Source organism: Lottia gigantea (assembly GCF_000327385.1).
Source record: "Lottia gigantea unplaced genomic scaffold LOTGIsca_10, whole genome shotgun sequence".
Lineage (NCBI taxonomy): Eukaryota > Metazoa > Mollusca > Gastropoda > Lottiidae > Lottia > Lottia gigantea.
In genome coordinates, this window is record NW_008706747.1 from 4,515,823 (window position 1) to 4,536,643 (window position 20,821).

The following is a 20,821-nucleotide window of genomic DNA, read 5'->3' on the forward strand; positions in this document are numbered from 1 at the left end:
CTACAGTTTAGTGCTCTCCATAATTTCTGGGAGTTCTTCCAAGTGTCCATTTTGTTTACGTTTATATTCCAACACTTCTGGATATCGTCCTTGTTTATTGAGAAACGAACCTTGACGGAATAAAGGATTACTTATAGCCGCATCACTACGTAGTTCAGGAATCACTCCACCATACCATTCTTTCATTTCGTCTTCCTCTTTCAGGGAAAGCATCACTTGTTGTTCCATGACGAGTCCACGTGCACGGACAGTCCATTCACTGTTAATACTGTTCCTTGAATAATTTTTATTGGGAAGTTCCAGGCCTGCAGGATGAGCACCGATAAGTAACGGACTTTCCAAACAAATTTCATGGTTTCCTTCAATTTCTAGTCGGATTTGAAACGTATAATGAATCTCTATGATGTCACAATGTTCTAGTTTGGTTTCTGGGATATAGGGTGGTACAGTTAAACGTGAATTCATCCAGCGTCGCCCCTCGTTTTTTTCCATATGAGGTTCATCTCGTTTTCGATTCACACACTGACTGAAGCTTGTTGTTTTTTTGCCAGCGTGATAAATACTATGCATGTTAACTGAGGCTTGTATCGCTTTCACCATACATCCACTACGATTTTTAACATCCATATTGATCAAGATATCTTCGCCAGGGATTCCACCATGTTTGTTCACGGCTGCACTGACGGTAATTTTACCCAGACTGCATCCACCCCAGACCCTTTTCGAGCCTCCGAGTAACATTGGACTCTCGATGGATTCAGGTAACGGCTTTTTCCGTAAGACTAAAAACGGTTCACTGGTAATGGCCGCCACATTGTTCTTATAATCTATCACCATTCCTTTTAAAATGTACGTCACACTTCCGTGTTTTCCGATAAACGATGACGGCAAGTTTTCAGGAAGTTCGTACTCGAATGGGAATTCTCGATGACCTTGCTTTAGAACTAGGGGTTTTCCCATTTGAGATTCCATTATGACAGTTTTTGAATCGATATACGTTTCACTCGCTTGGTTGTTTTCTCCTGTTTTTTCATCTTCCCAACCTACATTACCCTCACCAAATATACTGATAGTAATATTACGAATTTGTTCGTTCCTGGATAATGTAGCGATAATATGTCCTCTGATTATCTCCCCTGGTTGATACTGATATTGTTCGTCGATGTCGTGTTCGAGTGTAATTAGTAATCGATGTATGGCAGACATCTTGGATTTCTGGTTGAATACTGGTGGGAATGAATTTCGCGTCTGCTTTTTTCACATCATTCTATCATTATCTGAAAAGGACAAAAAGCAAATTTTGAGAAATTATATTTGAAACTTTAATAGAAGAAGAGTTCAGTTCTGAAATAAAAAACTACTGCCTTGATACAAATGAATAGTCAGGAAAAAAACGTATCGCCATTCGAATGCGACCACAAACCAAGATCCTATGATAAAAAAAACCGGGGGCCCTTCCCCTTATTCCACACTGTAGGGCGTTGTCCATCTTTGTTAGTCACATGAGATCCAGAAAAGTTGTACCCTTAATAGCTAACATACTGAAGAAATTTTGAAGAGTTTTAAACTTTATGAAAAGGAGACTTTGAATTTAGAGAGATGTTGTCTGTGATGAGTTGAAAAAACTTTGAAAGATACATTTTCACAACAGTTGAAATACGACAAAAAAATATTTAAAAACTTTTATTTGCACCGTGGTTGTCATCATTTGATCTAAAAACATGTAAAACAAAAATCTGCCAATAATTTTTACGTCTTCAAAGACATATTTTAGCTTCGTTATTTTACACTTGCCAAATTTGTTCTTTGAAGATTTGAAATTTGTCAAAACCTCTTGACCTAGACTACCCTAAAAATAACGACAATGACAATGTTGCACTCTAAAAAATTAAAATTTGAATAGGAAAGAACTTGTATATGTTTTAACTTTTATGTCCAAAATACCATTGTAAATTAACAACCAAACTACTTGAATATCTTGTGTTTTTTTCAGTCAAGAAAAGTTGTATTCTTGAAAGTTGGAATCTAAAAATAATTCAAGACTACTTTTGGTTTCTTTATAATAGCATTTATAAAATAAGTTTTTAACTTAAAACATACCTTAGTAAGAGAAATTAAACAACCTAAAAGGTAACCAAAAGACATTTTACCAATGCCCTAATATCAACAGTATTTCAGGCCCAACCTTTCTTGGCCATGGTCCTATTTTGGGGTCCTACAATATGGTTATCTACCAAGCCCCCTAACAACTAATTCAAAACTTCTCCTTAGGAAACCAAATTAACTTACTGTACTATTGTCAACAATTGTAAACAATTGTAAACGAATGGTAAATATTAGGAAACCTCGTTAATCCAGACAAAGGGATTAAGGATTAGGAGATTAAGCTGTTAATGAACTATTGTAGTTAATTACCACTATTGACTATATGAAGTGTAATTTGTTGAAACGTTGTATGACATTGATTTTACTTGTTGTCAATATTGTCACCCCTAAACACCTTTAATGAAGATTTACATTGGACTGCCTCTCAAAAGCACTGGCCAAGGAACCAGTTGTCTGTTTGCCAATTGACATTAATGACAATGTATTGTGTAATCTGTTGAAACGTTGTGCTATGCGCCAACACTAACATGGCATAGAATCATTGTTTTTTATGAATTGCAATAGAACCTGATGTCTGATTTTGATTCTGAACAATGATACAATTAGCTGAAATTAATCTCTATTAAGTGGTAAACATGGTACCCCTGGGCAGACAGCCCCTGGGGGTAAAGATATAACATGTAGTTATATGAGATACTGATAGGGTAAAGATAACCATGACAGGTTTAACATCAGAGAGATAGGACTAGATTTACTCTAGGCTCTTACTTTATCTTACTGTTATTACATCAGCAAGTGTGAGGTAGGTTTAAGGGGGAAGGGGGGGGGGTGGTAGAGATGGGCGGTAGGGGTGGGGCTTAACAATGTATTTATCAGAACAGCAGATTTACAGAAATGTAATGAAATAGAGTTTTGCATCGTACTTTTCTGCACTTGTTTGGGCAATCGAGGGAAGGCAACACCACGTTGCGTGCCATTGGGGGAAATTTTTTCAGGACAGTGACAGGCATTTCTGTCCATAGAACAGAATATCTTGCTTGACAATCTTGACGTTTAATGAAAAAGTTATTGATGTATTTAACTATGTAAACCCTCTAAGATATAAACATCTATTAAATATGATATTTTCTATTTAATATGAGCTAGTTATAGCAAATAAAGAGTTTAATGTTATTTTTTGTGATAATGAAAATAGAAACTATGACGTAAGCTATTTTTTAAAATCAAACACAAATCTAATTTTATAATTTTCAAACTCAGTGACCCCTTAATATAAATATTGATACAGTATTTACAGAATGATTATTCAGTTGAGTAATTTACACTATATTTTTATAAAGTATTAACTTATTACTTTACTTCCGATTGGTTGGGTACATTTTTATCTAGGATACGCAATTTAAAATATTTACGGTGAAACAGGCCACATATTCTCGAAACGATCTTAGCGCTAGGATATCCTAGGTTCTTATGTTCTAACATTGATTCTAGGATATCCTAGGTTCTTATTATCTAACATTGATTCTAGGATATCCTAGGTTCTTATCTTCTAACATTGATTCTAGGATATCCTAGGTTCTTATGTTCTAACATTGATTCTAGGATATCCTAGGTTCTTATCTTCTAACATTGATTCTAGGATATCCTAGGTTCTTATGTTCTAACATTGATTCTAGGATATTCTAGGTTCTTATCTTCTAACATTGATTCTAGGATATCCTAGCGCTAAGATCGTTTTGAGAGTACGGGGCCTGGGCTTTAGAAGTAAAATAGTTAGCTTGTAGTGAAGTTGTTAGAATTATCTGGATGAAGTATAGAGAATGTTTCATATAGGGCATTAACTTAAACTTTTAACACTGGACAGTATTTTTCATTTAGAATACATGAATTTCTCAAGGTGTATTCTGTCAGGTATTTTAGACACCCCCCACCCCCCTACATACACCTTACTAATTATTTGTATAGTTTAGAATATGTATTATAATATTATTATTATTGATATTAAGATGAAATACGATACTGTTTTATAATCTTACATTGTTAAATATACTACTAATAAAACAAACTAAAAACTCTACACCCAACTACACCTAGCTAGCCTAACTGTATTGTATTTATTTAGACTATAATAATCTATGTATTAAAATTCAAATTTCATCAGTTCAGAGTCAACTAAAGTAAGTGTTGGACCACCAGTCCCTCTGCCACACCCCCTCTCCTTACCCTTCTACCATAATCTTTTATCAAACCAAATCACAAAAATTAGACTAATTTACTTGTTTATAACGAGATATATTTCACCCCCTAACATCGCTCATAAGAAAATATCCAAACCAGCCAACCGACCCCCAACACACACACTCACACACTCACACATCATGCCCTCTAATTATCAAAATTAAAATAACTTACTATCTTGTTTGACAAAATATCCCAAACCAACCAACTATCCTGTCATAAAACAATATTCCCCCTACCATAATTCCCCCACCCCCTCCTTCCTGCCCCTTAAATCAAAATTAAAACCAAAAATTAATAACTTACTTCCTTGCTAGACAAAATATCCCAAACCAACCAACTATCCTGTGCTGGTGTTTAACATGAATAATATGGAGTTGAATATAGGGGGTCTATTTTAAGATTGGGTTGTTTAAAACCTGTTTGGAGTGACTGTAGAGTACAGTGTGTCGGGTAGTTCTATATTTCTATACTGTATAGTTCTGCTTGAAGTATTTTATAAAGACAGTAAGATAGGGGGTAACAATAGACTGGCCTACCACACCTTAATATATGTTACTTCTATAACCGATTTCGAAATCACACTGACATATATATTTTATCTGTATTCTTTACAGAAGTTTTAAACTTTTAGTTTCAATATTATATTATTATGGGCACCATAGATTTTATAAATCATTGCAACATTTGCATTTTGTCTCTAGGCTAATTCTTTTCACATATTTTTATTTTTTCATTTTAAAACAATTTCTGGAAAAAACATTTTTAACATGTAATATATTTTAATACAATATTGTAAGAACATGAATACGTTTCAAAATTAGGACAAAATTAAAGAGATTATGAAGAAGTTTTCTTCATTTTTAATGTATATCAGGGACACGGATAGCATCAATTTACATCATTCTAATTTTCAATCAGATGTCTGTGGTTCTTGCAATTCCATTAACGTAAGTGTTTTATGACATCACTATAGCAAAAGCTGCTAATATCTAAAGACCTTTGAGTTAGTGACATCATAAATGCTTAGTTTTAGTGATTTTGCGAAGGCAAATGGTCAAATTAATCAAGCAAATAAAATAAATTTACTTACGGTTTAAACTGGGATTCCAAATCAAAATCGAAACTGAATTTCTAAAATTTTAAAGTCTTATCCAACTGTCCAATCTTTTATCTAAAGCCCTGTTCACATGAGTAAATACGAATTGATGTGAACTGAGTGAAGTGTGAACAAATATGTCTTACATCATACCTAGCTATCTTTACTCTTACCTTTAAAGGGACAATTTCGCCATATTCAGGAAGTTGATTTGAGTGTTGAATATTAGTAAATAGCCTTCAGAAGTACTAGAAATAAACGAAAATCATATAATTCCTTTAACAATATCTCAAAGTGAGAAATTTTCAAGAAAAAACAACTCATCATTTTATTTTTCAAACGCAGATAATTCTGAACACACATAGATTTAAAGGGTCAAATTTCAACAGTGAGCTGTGAACACGATTACTGATTAGCTCAGCTAAAATTCCCGTTTCTAATACTCAAGTATGATTGGTCTAAAATATGGTGAATCTGTCCCTTTAACTGTATTATTTATGTACCTGCCCCATTGTAATTTTTCACATAGATTATAATCTGGGCCCCTATTAACTATATCTATACAATATATCACTGTCTTTCTCTGGGTCTTATTCACACCTACTCTTCTTGCTTTATGAATGTCGAATTATGTCACAAATATAAAAAGTATGTATATTTAGTTAGGTATATAAGTATCCATTAATGAAAGTCTAAATTAGAATGAGATAACTAACATGTACCAAATCACAAGATGAAAACTGAGATACTTATTTTTCTAATCTATAAGTCAAAAGTCGCAAGGAAAAAACTGATATGCACTTATCCAAAGTGCAGTTCATAAGTCAAAGTTCTAATCACAAGGAGAAAGCTGATATATAACTATCCGAAATAAAATCCAGAAGTCAAATCAAAAAGCTGAATAAATCATTCAATATTAAAGTCTAATAGCCATACTGGGTCATTTTAGATTGAAATAAATGACAGTGTCAGATAATAGTGAATAGAGAAAGGACTTTCTGCTCAGTGTTCTACACAAACCAAGATAATATGGCTTGTTTATAAAGTTTCCTTCACACTATAGTGATTACCAGTTGTGTATGGTTGTGAATAATGAAAGTAGTCATTAGCAATACACAACTCATAATTCAGTTACATGAAAGTTGCGTTCGAGACTTATAACGCTATTTTTATTAACAGCCATACACAATTGGTAATCACTATAGTGTGAGGTACCCTTTAGTTTAAAGATGGTCAGTTGTATGACCTAATTAATTCTCAATTAGTCTTCCTTTGTATCAAATCTTTGTCAAGAGTTAGATAGAATTAGTTTAGGGCAGTCTAGCATAGGGGGTCAAACCAGGTAGATCACCCTTATACTGACCCAGGTGTAGTAAAATCTCACCCCTGGGGCTTGTTTTTTGAGTGAAACCATTTGTAAGTAACGATAAAGGGGTTGTAAAGAGGTTTGTTAACTTTCTATGTGAATCAGAGACACTGATATCATCAATTTACACCATTCCAATTTTCAGTCAGATGTCTGTAGTTTTTGTAATTCCACTAAAACTAAGTGTTTGATGATTTCACTAATCACTAAAGTTCTAATAATATCTAAAGGCCTTTACCATAGTAACATTATAAATTTGTCAACTCAATATTCTTTTTAGTGAGTTCACATGACCTAGGCCAGTGCTTTCATTGAGACTTGTCTCAATACACCCTAACACCAAATAATTTTATCTTTGTCTTTCTTGGCTTGTCAATTTTCAAATTTACTTTTCCAATTTATGACAGACAAAAATATAAAATCACAATATTTGATTGTGAATTTTCAACCTAGACAATCAATATTGCAGTAACAATAACGGGGCTAAAAAATGGCCGTTGTCCATGGCATTTTATAGAATAAACGTTGATATTGTCTGTACAAATACCTGAGGCACAAATCAATTCATTTTTACAATCTTAGGATTATACGAATTTACTCTTCAACTTAGGTTGGTTGCTTTCTCTTCAAAAATAAATACAGATTTGAAGATAAAGACATCTTAAAAGAGGTTTTCTCAATTTTTTATGTGTATCAGGGACACTGATAGCATCAATTTACACCATTCTGAATTTCAGGTAGTTCCAGACTGTTGATTTGACTGTATTTACCAGTCATGAGACAAAAATAACAACAGAAATGATCTAGTTTTGTCATGTCTAGGGTTGTTGTTCTGTTTTACTTACCAGTCATGTCTGACACTAATCCAAATGAATTCCATTCTGTTTCCTTATTTCAATTACTCAAAATCAATTCAAGATCAAAGCGGAATATTTCTTTGATTAAATAAACTATTCTAATTGTATGGAAGTCATGTGACAAAAGTAAAACACTATTATCACTATATCAATTACAATATTTATTATAACATATTCTCACTGTAGAACTGTAAAGAAATTAATAAATAAAAACCATATCTCTTCTATACTTCCAGCATTCCATAGAATTGTTGAGGCGAAATACAATTTATTAAATGGAATTCATATACATGACTTTGCAATCAGAAGCAAAACTTTGATGCCAAGTCATCCCAATACTCGTGCCAAATAATCAAGAAATTCTAAGATTTGATCCAAAATCCATGATCCTGATGCCAAGCTGTCCTGGCATTCTAAATAGAACCAATGCTGAAAACTGTTTTGCCAAAAAAATCTTGAAATTCTAAAAGTAGATGCCATACCGTTCTGGGTTCCATGGGCTTGATGCCAAGCAGTCCTGATAGTTCACAATTGTGGTTCCATTGCTTTTAGAATTCCATGAGCTGGAACTGCCTGATTCCTGATTTTACCAATGGAATAAATGCTGGAAGTTCTGAGTAATTCTGTAATTGAGTGATTATCAATATTAGAGTTCCTGCTAGTCCATTGATTAATCTTTACTCTATTGTTTATACTTCATATTTATTCTCCTCTACTTTTACTTTATCAATATTAAAAATCTATAGTGGTGAGTTTCTGATACACAACCTATAGTCAGTCAATACTAGAAATCTGTAGTGGTGAGTTTCTGAAACTCAACCTATAGTCAGTCAATACTAGAAATCTGTAGTGGTGTGTTTCTGATACACAACCTATAGTCAGTCAATACTAGAAATCTGTAGTGGTGAGTTTATGAAACTCAACCTATAGTCAGTCAATACTAGAAATCTATAGTGGTGTGTTTCTGATACACAACCTATAGTCAGTCAATACTAGAAATCTGTAGCGGTGTGTTTCTGATACTCAACCAATAGTCAGTCAATACTAGAAATCTATAGCGGTGTGTTTCTGATACACAACCTATAGTCAGTCAATACTAGAAATCTATAGTGGTGAGTTTCTGATATTCAACCAATAGTCAGTCAATATTAAAAATCTCTAGTGGGGAGTTGAATAGTCTAATGAGTGGGCAATGAAAGAAGCCAACTAGAAGGGGTAAAGGGTTTACAGGTGGAGTAAAGGGGTTTTGTGTGCAGAAGATACCTTCCTATAGATACTCGTAATATAATTGTAATATAAGGTGGCATTTAAACCAACTTAGAAGATGTAAAAGGGGGTAGGATGTGAGTAAACATAGCATATATATTTATATATATATATTTTTAAAAGCCAGTCTAGAGGGTGTAGAGAAAATCTAGGGCTGAAATAAAATACAAAGTGACAGCATCCCATCTTGTCTCATTGAAATTAAAAAAAATTGATTTGAATTTGTAATGAAAGAAAGGAGGTATATGTACATGTTGTTGTCAGTGTTATATTTGTTTTGAAGACGAGTTGATGCATTGTTTAACGTAAAAACTAGAAAATCAATCAGGTTTGTAAATATTATACCAGGTAGAATGAAAATGGAAATTCCATGTTAGATAGTTCTTCATTCTAGTCCAATATATAGACATTTTCTCAATATTGAAATAGATTTTTAAACGATTATAGATTTTTTATGAACTTTTAATCGCTACTAATTCATTTTGCTTATTGAATTCGATTTTTATTTTTGACAAATTCAGTTTGGTTGCTTTGCGCGTCTTGGAGTCTATAATTAGCTGTCCTGATGAGGATTGTGTATCTGAAACATGTAGGCAGTATGAGCTATAGTCAATAGCTAACATTAAGGGGCAGAAATGTAAAAAGCACCTATTGGACAATAAACTGAGGCCCTGTGTGCTATAGGCTGTGCACGGTAAAGATCCCTCAACAGTTGGAAATCGAAAAATAGTAGGCTTATAAGGCTGTTATGGCAAAATTTCCCTCATTGCACACCACATGGCATTGACCTTCCTCAGTCTATGCTGGTCCGCTAAATTCTTTTCTATTTCCAGCAACAAGACGAAAGTCCTCGATCAACAACAGTATCAGAAGTTTTAATGACGGAGAAAGGAACGACATTCTATGTTTTATCTGTGCCAGGAAAACAGGGGGTGCAACCAGATCCTGTTAACCAAGATGTACCCAAATCTCCCAGTATTAAACGTAAACCCTATATAGAAAGTGTGGATATACCCAAATCTTTGATAAACGACATCAAAAGACAGTGAGTTGAAATTATTTTTGGTCATTTTCCATGTTTTATAGCAATGAATTAGGTAAAGGGGAATACGCCAATAACTCTCCAATAGAAAAAATTGGTGATGAAATATTAATAAAGTCAAGCTATTACAAACTCTCAAGAGACAGACACACATAGAATTTTTGAAAAACAGAATTTATGATTTAACCCTTGTGTTTCAGAATTCGAGTAAACTTTTTAAACCATCTAGAAACATGGTTAGAGCAAGCTGTAGATAAATCTAGTAGTGTGGTCGTTGCCAAGGTAACTATATAGTTTATATTCTTTGTGTCAAAATCTTATTTCTTTATCAAAATCTGATGTTATTTATGTTAATGATTAATTTAGAAAGCGGAAGAAATTTCTTCCACATACGAAAACAATTCAAAACAAAAATGGCGTCTATTTTCAGTGCGAAGAGTTAAACAGTGAACTAGATTTACGTCTGCATCTTCATCAACCACGACCGAGACGAGCTGAACTCGATATTCATAATGTCAGGGCTGGTATGTTCAAGTCTTTACCTTCTATTTTTACATGTATACTCGTTTTCAAACAGATATTCAGACAAACACACCCCTATTTTTTTTAAATGAACTGCTCCTAACTGTGTGTATGATACACAATATGCATGTGTGGAAGAGTTCAATTAAAAGTCAAAGGGTGTCTAGTTTAAATGGTGCTGTACACTTTTGCTCGCAAAAATAAAGCAGATAAAAAAGAAAATGGTCCAGTTTTTTGGATAAGACAATAAGATGATTAGGTGGCATGGGTTCGAATCCTCCACAGGGTAACGACCACAGCTTGCAAGAGTTGACATTTTATAGACTTCAGTGTTAATAAAATCCTCTGTTTATTTTAGCTGAATTGGTCATGCATTCTGAACGAGTGTCTCGACATAGTAAAGGTATACAACAGTCTCTGTCTGATCTACGAACACGTTTTAACGGTGTTAGTCAGGAACACAATAAACTAGCTCATAAATTCCGTGAGGATATCGAAGCTTTAGAGATAGTTTTTATCAACGCTACCAAATCGTCAAGGTAACTGTCCTAGGTCCTGTTTTATAAACTGTCTTATGATTCATTTTGTAAGTGAGATAGACGCTTGCTTGCTAACCTGTAGGTCCACGGTTGAATCCTCGCATTGAACGAGATAATACCTTTGGATTTTTCAACCCGGTTTCCTTCTGTCGGTGATGCAGGAGCTGGCATTGAAAAAAGCCCCCTAGATGGACAATAAACCAAGACCCTGTGTGCTACAGGTTGTGCACGTTAAAGATCCTCGACAGTTGGAAATCGAATTAGAACAGACTAATGCTGCTGTCCTGGCAAAATTTCTCTCATTGTAAGACTGTGCCTGTATTCATTAGCTCAATAAGGTGCAGAAGAGTAGGAGTTTTTTCGTTTTCAGATTAATGGCGTTACAGAATCAACTGGGAGTAGAATTAGAGAAGTTTATGTCTGTAATAAGAACATCATTAAGACAGTTTCGTCAACATCTTGATAAAAACCTACAGATGTTACGTGAATCAAACGCTAGATTCATCAAATCTTTCAAGTAAGTTTGAAGACTAAAGACTGCTCTAATAAACATATCTCCAGCCAATCAAATTTCTTGCTTCTCCAACGCTGGGATTTTGTGACTCGAACGAAAGGTGTATTCTGTAGAGCACTGAAAACGCGATTTTTTATTGTAGCCCAGAGACTAGAGAAGAGAAGACTAGAGCCTGTAAAATGTTTAAAACTTCGTTTTTTTTTCAGGTTGTTTTCAGACGGAGGTAATTTTTGTCCCCAGGAGATTGAAGAGTATCGTAAGTCATTAGAGAAGATGTCTCAGAAGATAGACCAGGTTGAAGGTTCTATCATGTCCGACCTTGAAGGCATGGAGTCCAAACGTCTAGAACAGGGCAGTAAAGTTGCTATTGAGTTCGAAGACAGGTAGGATCTTGTTTACACCTCTGATCCATAAAACTGCACCAGCAAAACCAAAGCTAAGCTAATCAGTTATGGTGTTCACAGCTCACCATCAAAATTTGAGCCTTCAAATCCATGTGTGTCCAGAATTATCCGCGTTTGAAAGTTGGAAAGACAACTCATCTTCTCTAAAGACTCTGCCATCTATAGACAAGATATTTAGAAAAAAATTCTAGTATATTTGAAGGAATTATGGCAATTTGGTACATTTCTAGTGCTTCTGAATATTATTTACATATATTAAAGACCCAAATCAACGCCTGAAAATGGTGGACCATGGCTTTTAAAAATTATTTGATGTTTTTTAGGTTTAAGAGTCATATGTTTGATCTGGTATTTATGGAAAAGATCGCAAGATGGTTGACGAACACCCAGGTTAAAATAAAAACAGAAGTTGCCGATAGCAACACCCAGGCTCAAACTATTACACGCCATATTCAACAACTTGATCGTAGAATTGACGCTTGTGAAAACCCTAATCCTGATAAAGAGGTAAGGAAATACAGGGAAAAATGTCTTTACTTGGAAAATACCTTAGGTTCTTGAAGATCCTGTCTAGCAGCCAGTACTTAGCCAAACCTCTTAGCAATGATTTTACAATGATAAAAACTTGGGTTCACAAGGATCCTTTCTACTAAATGGCCCTTGGTCAAACCTCTTGGCATTGATCTTTCCCGGATTATCTGTACCCATTTACAGCTGAGTCAACCAAAGTAGCAAGGAAATTATCTCAGATCATTAGACCCTCACAAGCCAATCAGAAATCACAACCACTATTACTTCATATAGTAAATAACTTCATAAAGTTATAAGCGCTGAAATAAACCTCATGATTTTTGGAAGTTAGGTAGTTAACCTCTCCTACATTTTTTGTTTTGGTGTATTCAAACTTATTTTAAAAATTTTCAGCAAATCAGACCAGAAGAAATCTATGAGAGTTTACCAGTCATCTATATGAATATTGCTAAACGTGCTGAGTTTCTACATTGTATTAAAGATGCTCCCCCACGACCATCTTCAGGTTCCATATTACAGGGAAATCCTGCTACTGGTGAGTGCATCTTTAATTTATTGAAAATTAGTCAAAGTTTCCCTCATTGCACACTGCATGTTGTTGCCTTTGGAGATCGTATGTGCTAGAGACTGTGCAATTGTGCATGTTACAGATCCCTTGACAGTTGGAAATCAAAAAATATCAGTCTAATGCTGCTATCTTGGCAAAATTTCTATCATTGCACACTGCATCTAGTTCATCAGATGGGACAATACCCATAGGTCCTCTGTGTGTGACAGGCTGTTGCTCAGTGGACATGGAATTGCCTTGACCATAAAAACTTGCCCCAATCTGAAGTAGAAAGGAGAAGGCAAATTTCCAAAATTTAGTCCACATTAACTGGATGAAATATCTCTACAATGCTTTAGGTTTTAAAAGGTCCATCCTGTGTATTTATTTGTGTAATATTATTATATATTTCAGCTGCACGTGTAGGGTTTATATCTGATATCACCCCAATCAGTAAACCAGGACGACCTCCAACAGAAGATCCATCTTTAAACGTTATTAAAAGTATTCTCAAGTAAGTCTGTCATGTGGACTATCTAAAATGTTCCTGTCAGTTTGAAAAATTCTAGTAAAACTTGACTAAGAAGTCACTATGATTTAGATAGAATAAAATTTATAGGTTTATCTGATCATTACCCAGGGAACACTTTTTGAATTCTTCTCATTTCTGTCACTGTTTGTTCAGTTTACATTCAAAATAGTTTTGGATATTGCTTTGATTTGTAACGCTTTGAAATTTTTCCAGGCCTCAGAAAGATAAAGTTGATCCAATAGCTGATTATAGTGCCGAGATAATGCCTCATGCAGGTAAGCCTTGGGGGAGGGGCAGAGAGGACAGAGGGGCATAGATGGGAGGAGCATGAAGGGCAAGCGTTGGAAGGGGTGCAGTCGTTCAAAGAAATAATGACAACTTTTAAATATAAACCATTTAACTTTTTGCTGCTGGTCAGTTGGAAATCAGTAAAAGAGTAGGCTAGTGCTGCTATCCTGGCATTATTTCCCTCATTGTACACTGCAGGGTGTTGCATATCCTCATTAGCCCACACAGGTGTAGAAGAGTAGAATGTAAAACTTCATTCCATTTCATTTTATTTCAGCTCATTCTAATGTGACTGTTATTGCCCCCCCAGACAGTCGTGAAAAACTGAAATCAGCAATGTCTGTTAGTTCTGGTAAAGGCAGCACGACATCTTCAATAGACAGGAAAGTCAGTGGTCGTAGAAGTCAAGTCGCTATTTCTGAACAAGGTCACAATAAACGTATCCACTCTGCTACGTAAGTATTTTTTAATCTTCACAATGTCAAGCTGTAATTAACTTCTCCTTATACCTTGACTGCAATAGTCACCTTTCTTTGTGACATCTTTTCTTGATGAAAGAAAGGTGGCTATAGCAGTCAAGGTATAAGAAGAAGTTGGTATTAATTCTGAATGACATTTTTGTGTTCAAATATGCTGCATTTTGCATTATTAAGGAAAGAATGGCTTAGCCTAGCAGACGACAATCCAATGGGTCAGCATTATAGTGGCGCCCTCTATATAGTTATTTCCATTACTGTCAGCGAGGAAGTCAATTGAGCTCTAGGCTATGTAAAATGTAGTTGTCTCCCTTTAGAATTGTAATAAAAATTCGGGAATAATAATTTTCTACTCTCTCAGAGTTTTCAGACTGCCTGTAATGCTTCAGTATGTCAAGATCGTTTTCTTTTTTTCGCATGTTTAGATTTTTACGCGGAAATTGTTGTGGCCTGTTTCATGCAATCCTAACTTAAGATGGTTTTATTGTTCTAGTCACCTGATTGGTCAGACGCTAAAATCAAGTTTGAATGTAGATTTATTATCCAATCAGATATCTGTATTTCTTAAAATCTAAATTTTATCTTTGTTAAAATTTTGTGAAACAGGGCTCAGAATTGAATTTTTTCAGCCATTTTTTTGCATAGATATTTTTAGATTTAAATTTTCTGGTTCCAATTTTCGACTTATTTGCATTTGTGTTAAAACTTGTCCTCATTTTGTTAGCAAAATTTGCTATTTTGTTTATGTGTTAAGTTTCTATGGTAACATTTTTGAGTAGTTGTGTAGAGGTAGGTTAAAAGTGTTCAATGTTTCAGATAAAATTATTTTGCATGTATGTTTTGTTTACGTTTAAATTGTTCAAAACCAAACCCTATAAACCCCAACAACAATTTAGTTCAAATTCAAAAAAACTAAATAGATTTGCTTTCACACCTTCTACACCACCATATAGGATTTGGAAAATCAAAATCAGTTGACAGACAAACTTTAAAACTACAAAGAAGACTTTGTAAAAGAAATGTAGACTCTTAACTTCTGCTTGACCACAATATAGACCACAAATTTACTTTCCATATCTTTTTTTCTTCTAGTCTCCCTTTGTTTATTCATTTTTTCGTTGTGTCTTTTATTCTGTCTGTCTCTCTACTATCTCTCTCTCTATCTGTATTATTTTCAGGATGAATTCTGTACTATCAGTAATTCCAGACAAGATGGCAGCATCCTTTCACCGAGATTCTCTAGCATTGTATGTCTATTTTATTTCTCCTCTTGTGAAATAAGCTTATAGAATATTTAATTTTCAAAATTTCCCAGGAATATTTTTAGAATACTGAACTTAGATTTGAGAATTTATTAATAGGTACACGAGCAATTGTCATTTGTAAAGAAGTCGTAGGATTATGATCAGAACTAGTTCAAATATTCCAATCAACCCAGCTGTAAACAGATACTAGGCCGACTGATAATTTCAGGGAAAAGCTAAGAAATATTTGGAGAACCTGATAAGTAATCAACCCACAAGGAACCTCGGTATTTTTACTGTTAGAATTTTTGATGTAATGTGATGCCAAGAGATTTGGCAAGAATCCTTTTTCTCAAATCATTTTTCTTTCTTTTCTTTCCTGTCTTCTGCTCTCTCTCTGCTGCACTCCTACAGAAAAGGTCGTGAAATGTGGTGTTTGGCCAAATGGAACACAATTAGATTGAGGTAAAAATATCACTTCCCCCACCCCCCAAAAAAATTAATCATAGCATCACATCATCTTCACAAACCAGACTAGACATCTTATCAAACATCCATTTTATCAATTCCATCTTCACTACCATTTTATTCTTTTTCTTTACATTTTTAAATTCTTTTGAAACCTTTTGCGATACTTAAGAAAATTACGGATATTTTAATTTTTGTAACTTAAACAATCAGATTTTCTCTTATGAAATAAATTTAAGAAAAATCACTCAAAACTACAATTTAAATGATAGTTTTTAAATAATGACAAATGTATGGCTCGATCATTTTTTACAGATTTTTTTAGACTTCGTTTTTCAAGCTAATACTGATTTTGTGAACCAAAGTTTTTTTATGAATTGTTTTCAGACGTAATCAAAGAACTACGAGGTTTGAAAGAAGATTTTATGTTTTTGGTGAGAAGGAAGAAGAAGGAGAGACAGAATATTTTACTGGCATTGTGAAAAAATTGTTACGCGAGGCCCTAGAGGGGCTACTGATCACAGCTGAGGTAAGTTTGAGGGTGTAGTGAAATGGGGGGAGGGTGCTTGATGGATATTACATAGGGGCAAAAGGAAAAGGGTGAGATATATTGTGATAAAACTGCAGATGTATGTTAAAGGGTGGGGCAAATTAGAGTTGGGGTAGCATGAAATTTTTTACACGAGACCCTAGAGAGGCTACTGATTTCTATAGAGCAGATGAAAAGATTGGAAAGTGGTACAGAGAAAAGGGGCTAGGAGTTTGTGAATTATAAAATAAAGCTGTGAAACAGTTTTACTCTTTGGGATATTATTTGGTGAAGCTGTATTGTTAAAATAAAAGTAAAAAATAAATCACATGATAACGTGCAAACAGTAGATAAAAAACAGTAGAAAGGTGTTTTCTCTACAGAGAACAACACTAACTTGACCCGAAACGTAGCCATATTTTGCACGTTATCATGTGATTTATTGTTTACTTTATTATCAATCGACTCGTTGTTTTATTTTTTAACTAAAAGTAGGGATTGGCATTGGTTAAGTCATGCAGAGCAGTGTGCAATGAGGGAAATTTGACATATAATATTATATATTATTATTAAATGCCTTATCTGATATTGAATTGTGTGTATATTTTTAGCTATATTATAAAACTAAAGGTAACAGAGCTGTAACTAGACCTCAGGCATTACAAGATAATTTTGATAGCTGTGCTGATACAGTCATTTTAAAATTACAATCTTATTATAAACAAGCCTTCGAATATCATAATGAATGTTTACAAGGTAGGAACACAGGGATGTTGATCGTATTTATTTACCAGTCTTGTCTGACTTAAGCTCCACCAATGACTGCATATCATAATGATTTTTTCTTTTGCCTCTCTTGTCAGTAAAAAGCTGCAAATGTAGTTTAGTGATAGGTGATGAAAGCTTACAGCAAGCCAACTTTTGGAAGCACCATCATGGCATTAGAATTTTTCTTACTTTGAAAAGGATTCAAACCTACAGGTCTTAATCACCTAGCAGACAAAAATGCAACTCGCTATCAACTGAGCTACATGCCCAACTGAGCTGAAAAATGTCGGTTGATCTTCATATGAGATTGAGCAATGCTGCAAATTTACAGTGTGGGTCTCTAGCTGAATTCACTGCAGTTTTTTCATTTCACTTTTAAGATTAATTTTACGAAAATTCTTTGGTATTTTTTCAGAATTTCGAAAACAACTTCGTGAATTTGAAGAATTAGTTGCTAGGTTACCATGGTTAGTTTTAGGAGAAATAGAATCCCAGCAGAAACAAAACTTAGAAACAGAACGTAAAAATATCGAAAATAAATTCTCTGAATTGTTTCAACAACTTAAAAAACAACAGGTACGTCTCTCAAGATTCCTCAATCACTTAAGCAATGGTCAAGGTCGTATTCTCTTTTCTATGGAGGGAAGTCAATGGTCTAAACAGCCTCCTTATTTCTCGAAAATTTGTGTCCTGAAATTTTGTTTTGGGGAATTTGACACCCTCAAATGAAATGAACTGTGTAGCTGCATCCTGTTTTTCGGAGACCCTTATCTCCCTTGTTTTGACAAATCAGATATGAATTACCTCCCTTGTCCTTTGCAGACGGATCATCAGAATGAGTTGCGGCCATCTTTAGGTCACCCCCATCAACAGCCTGAGTTAGATAAACTGTGTGAGAAGGAGAAGAAACGCCACGAAGAATATCTACAACTGGTTCAAACACAGCTAACAGAGCTAAAGGTACTTTGGGTAGAAAATTCTTGCTGTATTGCTCATATTCATTGAGTTTTACTTTGCTCATGATTTCTAAAACTAGCTGTCCTGATGAGGATTGTGTATCAGCAGCAGGGGATGAGCTCTATTCAATGAAATGAATAGGAGACAGGAGTCTGAATGAACTTGTTTACTTTGTTCATAAGCCCAAAGTCCTATATAAGACTAGTTGAAATCTTGTCGACTAGATTGAAAGTTATATCTTTTGTCTTTGCTGATATTTTCAGGCACTAAATATTCCTTGACTGTTTGAGATCGAAAAGAGAAAGCATTTGCCGCCGTAATGTCAAAATTTCTCTCATTGTACACTTCATGGTGTTGCCTGTCATCATTAGCCATTCATTTCATTTCATTTCATATATTTTCTGATATTTTCAGGCCAGTTTAAAAGAACAGAGTAAGAAGTTTATAGAAACTATAGCCCGGGCTGCTGAGAACCAACTATCACAATATGATAATATTACAGTTGTTGATGAAGTACAGGTTGGACGTAAGTTGGCCATTTCCTGTTCTCAATTCTATTTCTATTGTTGCCTTATTGTATTGGCATTCAGTGTGCAATAAGGGAAATTTCTATTTTTGTGTGAAGTGATATTTTGCTTTCAAAACAGCATCAGCTGGGTTATGAGGTGAAGGAAATTAGGCATTAGCCTAACAGTTGAGTGATCTTAAACCTGCTTAGTCTGTAGTAGATAGAGCTTTTATTTATTGTCCCTTAAGATTTTCTTGTCTAATGACAGTTCCTCTGTTCTACTCTTATTCCAATGACAACTGTTGAGTAATCTTTATCATGTATAGTCTGTAGCACACAGAGCCTTGGTTTATTGTCTAATTGAATGTTAGGCAATAATATGATTTTGCTAACTAAATTTCAGGAGTACCACCTCGACGCTATCCAACCCAGGAGCTGATGAGACGTAAAGCTGCTGGAGAGAGTCTGGAAGATGGGGAAGAAGGGGAGATAATACCAAGAGGAAAAGGAACTTGGCCAGGTTTGTATCGTTCTAAACTTTTTTCCAGCAGGTGTAAGAAAAGCAAGTTAATAGTGGTTTATTGTTACTACTTTTCTAGGTCTAGGCCCAGCAAGTTTCATCTTTTGCTTATGGTTTTTCAGGTCTACCGAATAATGAATTGATTGTGGATCCTCTAGAGAGAGCAGATGAGGTAGAATACACGGCTACAGTCACGACTTTAAAAACTACCCTCGGTCATCAGGCTGTTGTCATGTGTCGAGAACAAGCTTATGAGGTGCGTAGATAGTTTTTTTTTTTTATATTTACCTTCTCAATTGACCACTCTCCTGACTACAAATTTTTTTTTGAATATTCCTAAGTTACCAATGAAGTGGTTGTTACCAAGTGACATCATGAAAGTTAAAGACATAGTCTCAAAGTTATCTATCTTGGAATTTAGAAATATTAAAACAGAACTTGAATCATGTTGTTACTCAGAGTTTCACTCTATGTGATTTTCAGACAACCGACCTATTTTCATATGGCATTTGATTTTTATCGTGTTTTTGTTTCAGCATTATCAAAATTTGTTCGAGCGAACGTTGAAAGAGATCCATATTGAGAAAGAAAAACTGTTAAAATCTGAAGAAAGATGGATGGACAGTTGGCAGAAATCAGTCCAGAAAGTGAAAAATCTTTACTAGCTTGTTTTTATTTAGCTCTGTATTGTATTCAATTTATCCAAAAATCTTACTGTAGAAATTGTCAGAAGAACCCCAGTTACGACAAACTTTATCATAAGATGTTTTTGAGAAGTAGGGCCAAGATTGTAACTTCTGTGGGTTTTCTGTATTGAAGTCTTATATAGACACAATTTTATAGAACAACAATCACTGGTTTCAACATGTTTTCTCCGTCGTCCTCAGGCACATAATGGGGGAAACACATCGAAACGTTGCATAAAACTTTAACCAGTGATTGTTGTTCTATAAAGCTATGTCTATATATTGTACTCACAATTGCTAAATGCCGTTTAAAGACTTTAATTTCAGTTTTAATATTTCTAGTACTGTATATTTTTTTTAGAGTTTGAATGATGAAATTCTGTGTATATTTCTTCAAGTCCTATAATTTCTGTGATACTGTTTTATAGTTTTAAATATAAATTATATTTATTTATTTATTTATTTTGATTGAAATTTTAACCTACTGAATATTCAGCATTATACTTATTAGTTTTAATATTTTACCATTAAGCTACTCTAAAAGTATTGGAAGTCAGGTAATAGCCAAGTAACAGCATTATTTTGATAGAATTTATTTGAGTCAGAACTAATATTTCAATTTAAATCATTCAGTAATTTTGTTCCATTATTTAATTTGATTGTAAAGAGTTTTTCTAAACTTTTATATTGCCTGATTGAAAATTTGAATGATGTAAATTGATGCTATCATTGTTCCTGATACACATTAAAGGTGCGGGCACAAGAGCGGTCTTTTTCAAAGATTTTTGTTTCAGACTAGAGTCTTGTTGAGTTT

At 34.3% G+C, this 20,821-nt stretch overlaps 2 protein-coding genes across 2 annotated transcripts; one reads left to right on the plus strand and one right to left on the minus strand.

Moving 5' to 3' along the window:
* Positions 1–4,768, minus strand: LOTGIDRAFT_211804 (hypothetical protein; the record flags this gene model as incomplete). Its single annotated transcript, XM_009046284.1, has 2 exons — positions 4,651–4,768; positions 1–1,277 (listed from the first exon to the last, which is right to left on the minus strand). The coding sequence occupies exon 2, from the start codon at positions 1,204–1,206 to the stop codon at positions 1–3; it is 1,206 nt and encodes a 401-aa protein (XP_009044532.1). The 5' UTR covers positions 1,207–1,277; positions 4,651–4,768.
* Positions 4,769–9,810: 5,042 nt separating this feature from the next.
* LOTGIDRAFT_156279 (hypothetical protein) lies at positions 9,811–19,986 on the plus strand (the record flags this gene model as incomplete). The annotated part of the gene is made up of 20 exons (XM_009046285.1): positions 9,811–9,977; positions 10,175–10,256; positions 10,405–10,498; positions 10,855–11,035; positions 11,406–11,552; positions 11,756–11,932; positions 12,277–12,460; positions 12,878–13,019; positions 13,446–13,545; positions 13,777–13,838; positions 14,129–14,306; positions 15,506–15,574; positions 16,427–16,568; positions 17,180–17,324; positions 17,752–17,912; positions 18,159–18,296; positions 18,708–18,819; positions 19,205–19,321; positions 19,444–19,577; positions 19,858–19,986. The coding sequence occupies 20 exons, from the start codon at positions 9,811–9,813 to the stop codon at positions 19,984–19,986; spliced, it is 2,661 nt and encodes an 886-aa protein (XP_009044533.1).
* Positions 19,987–20,821: the final 835 nt, after the last annotated feature.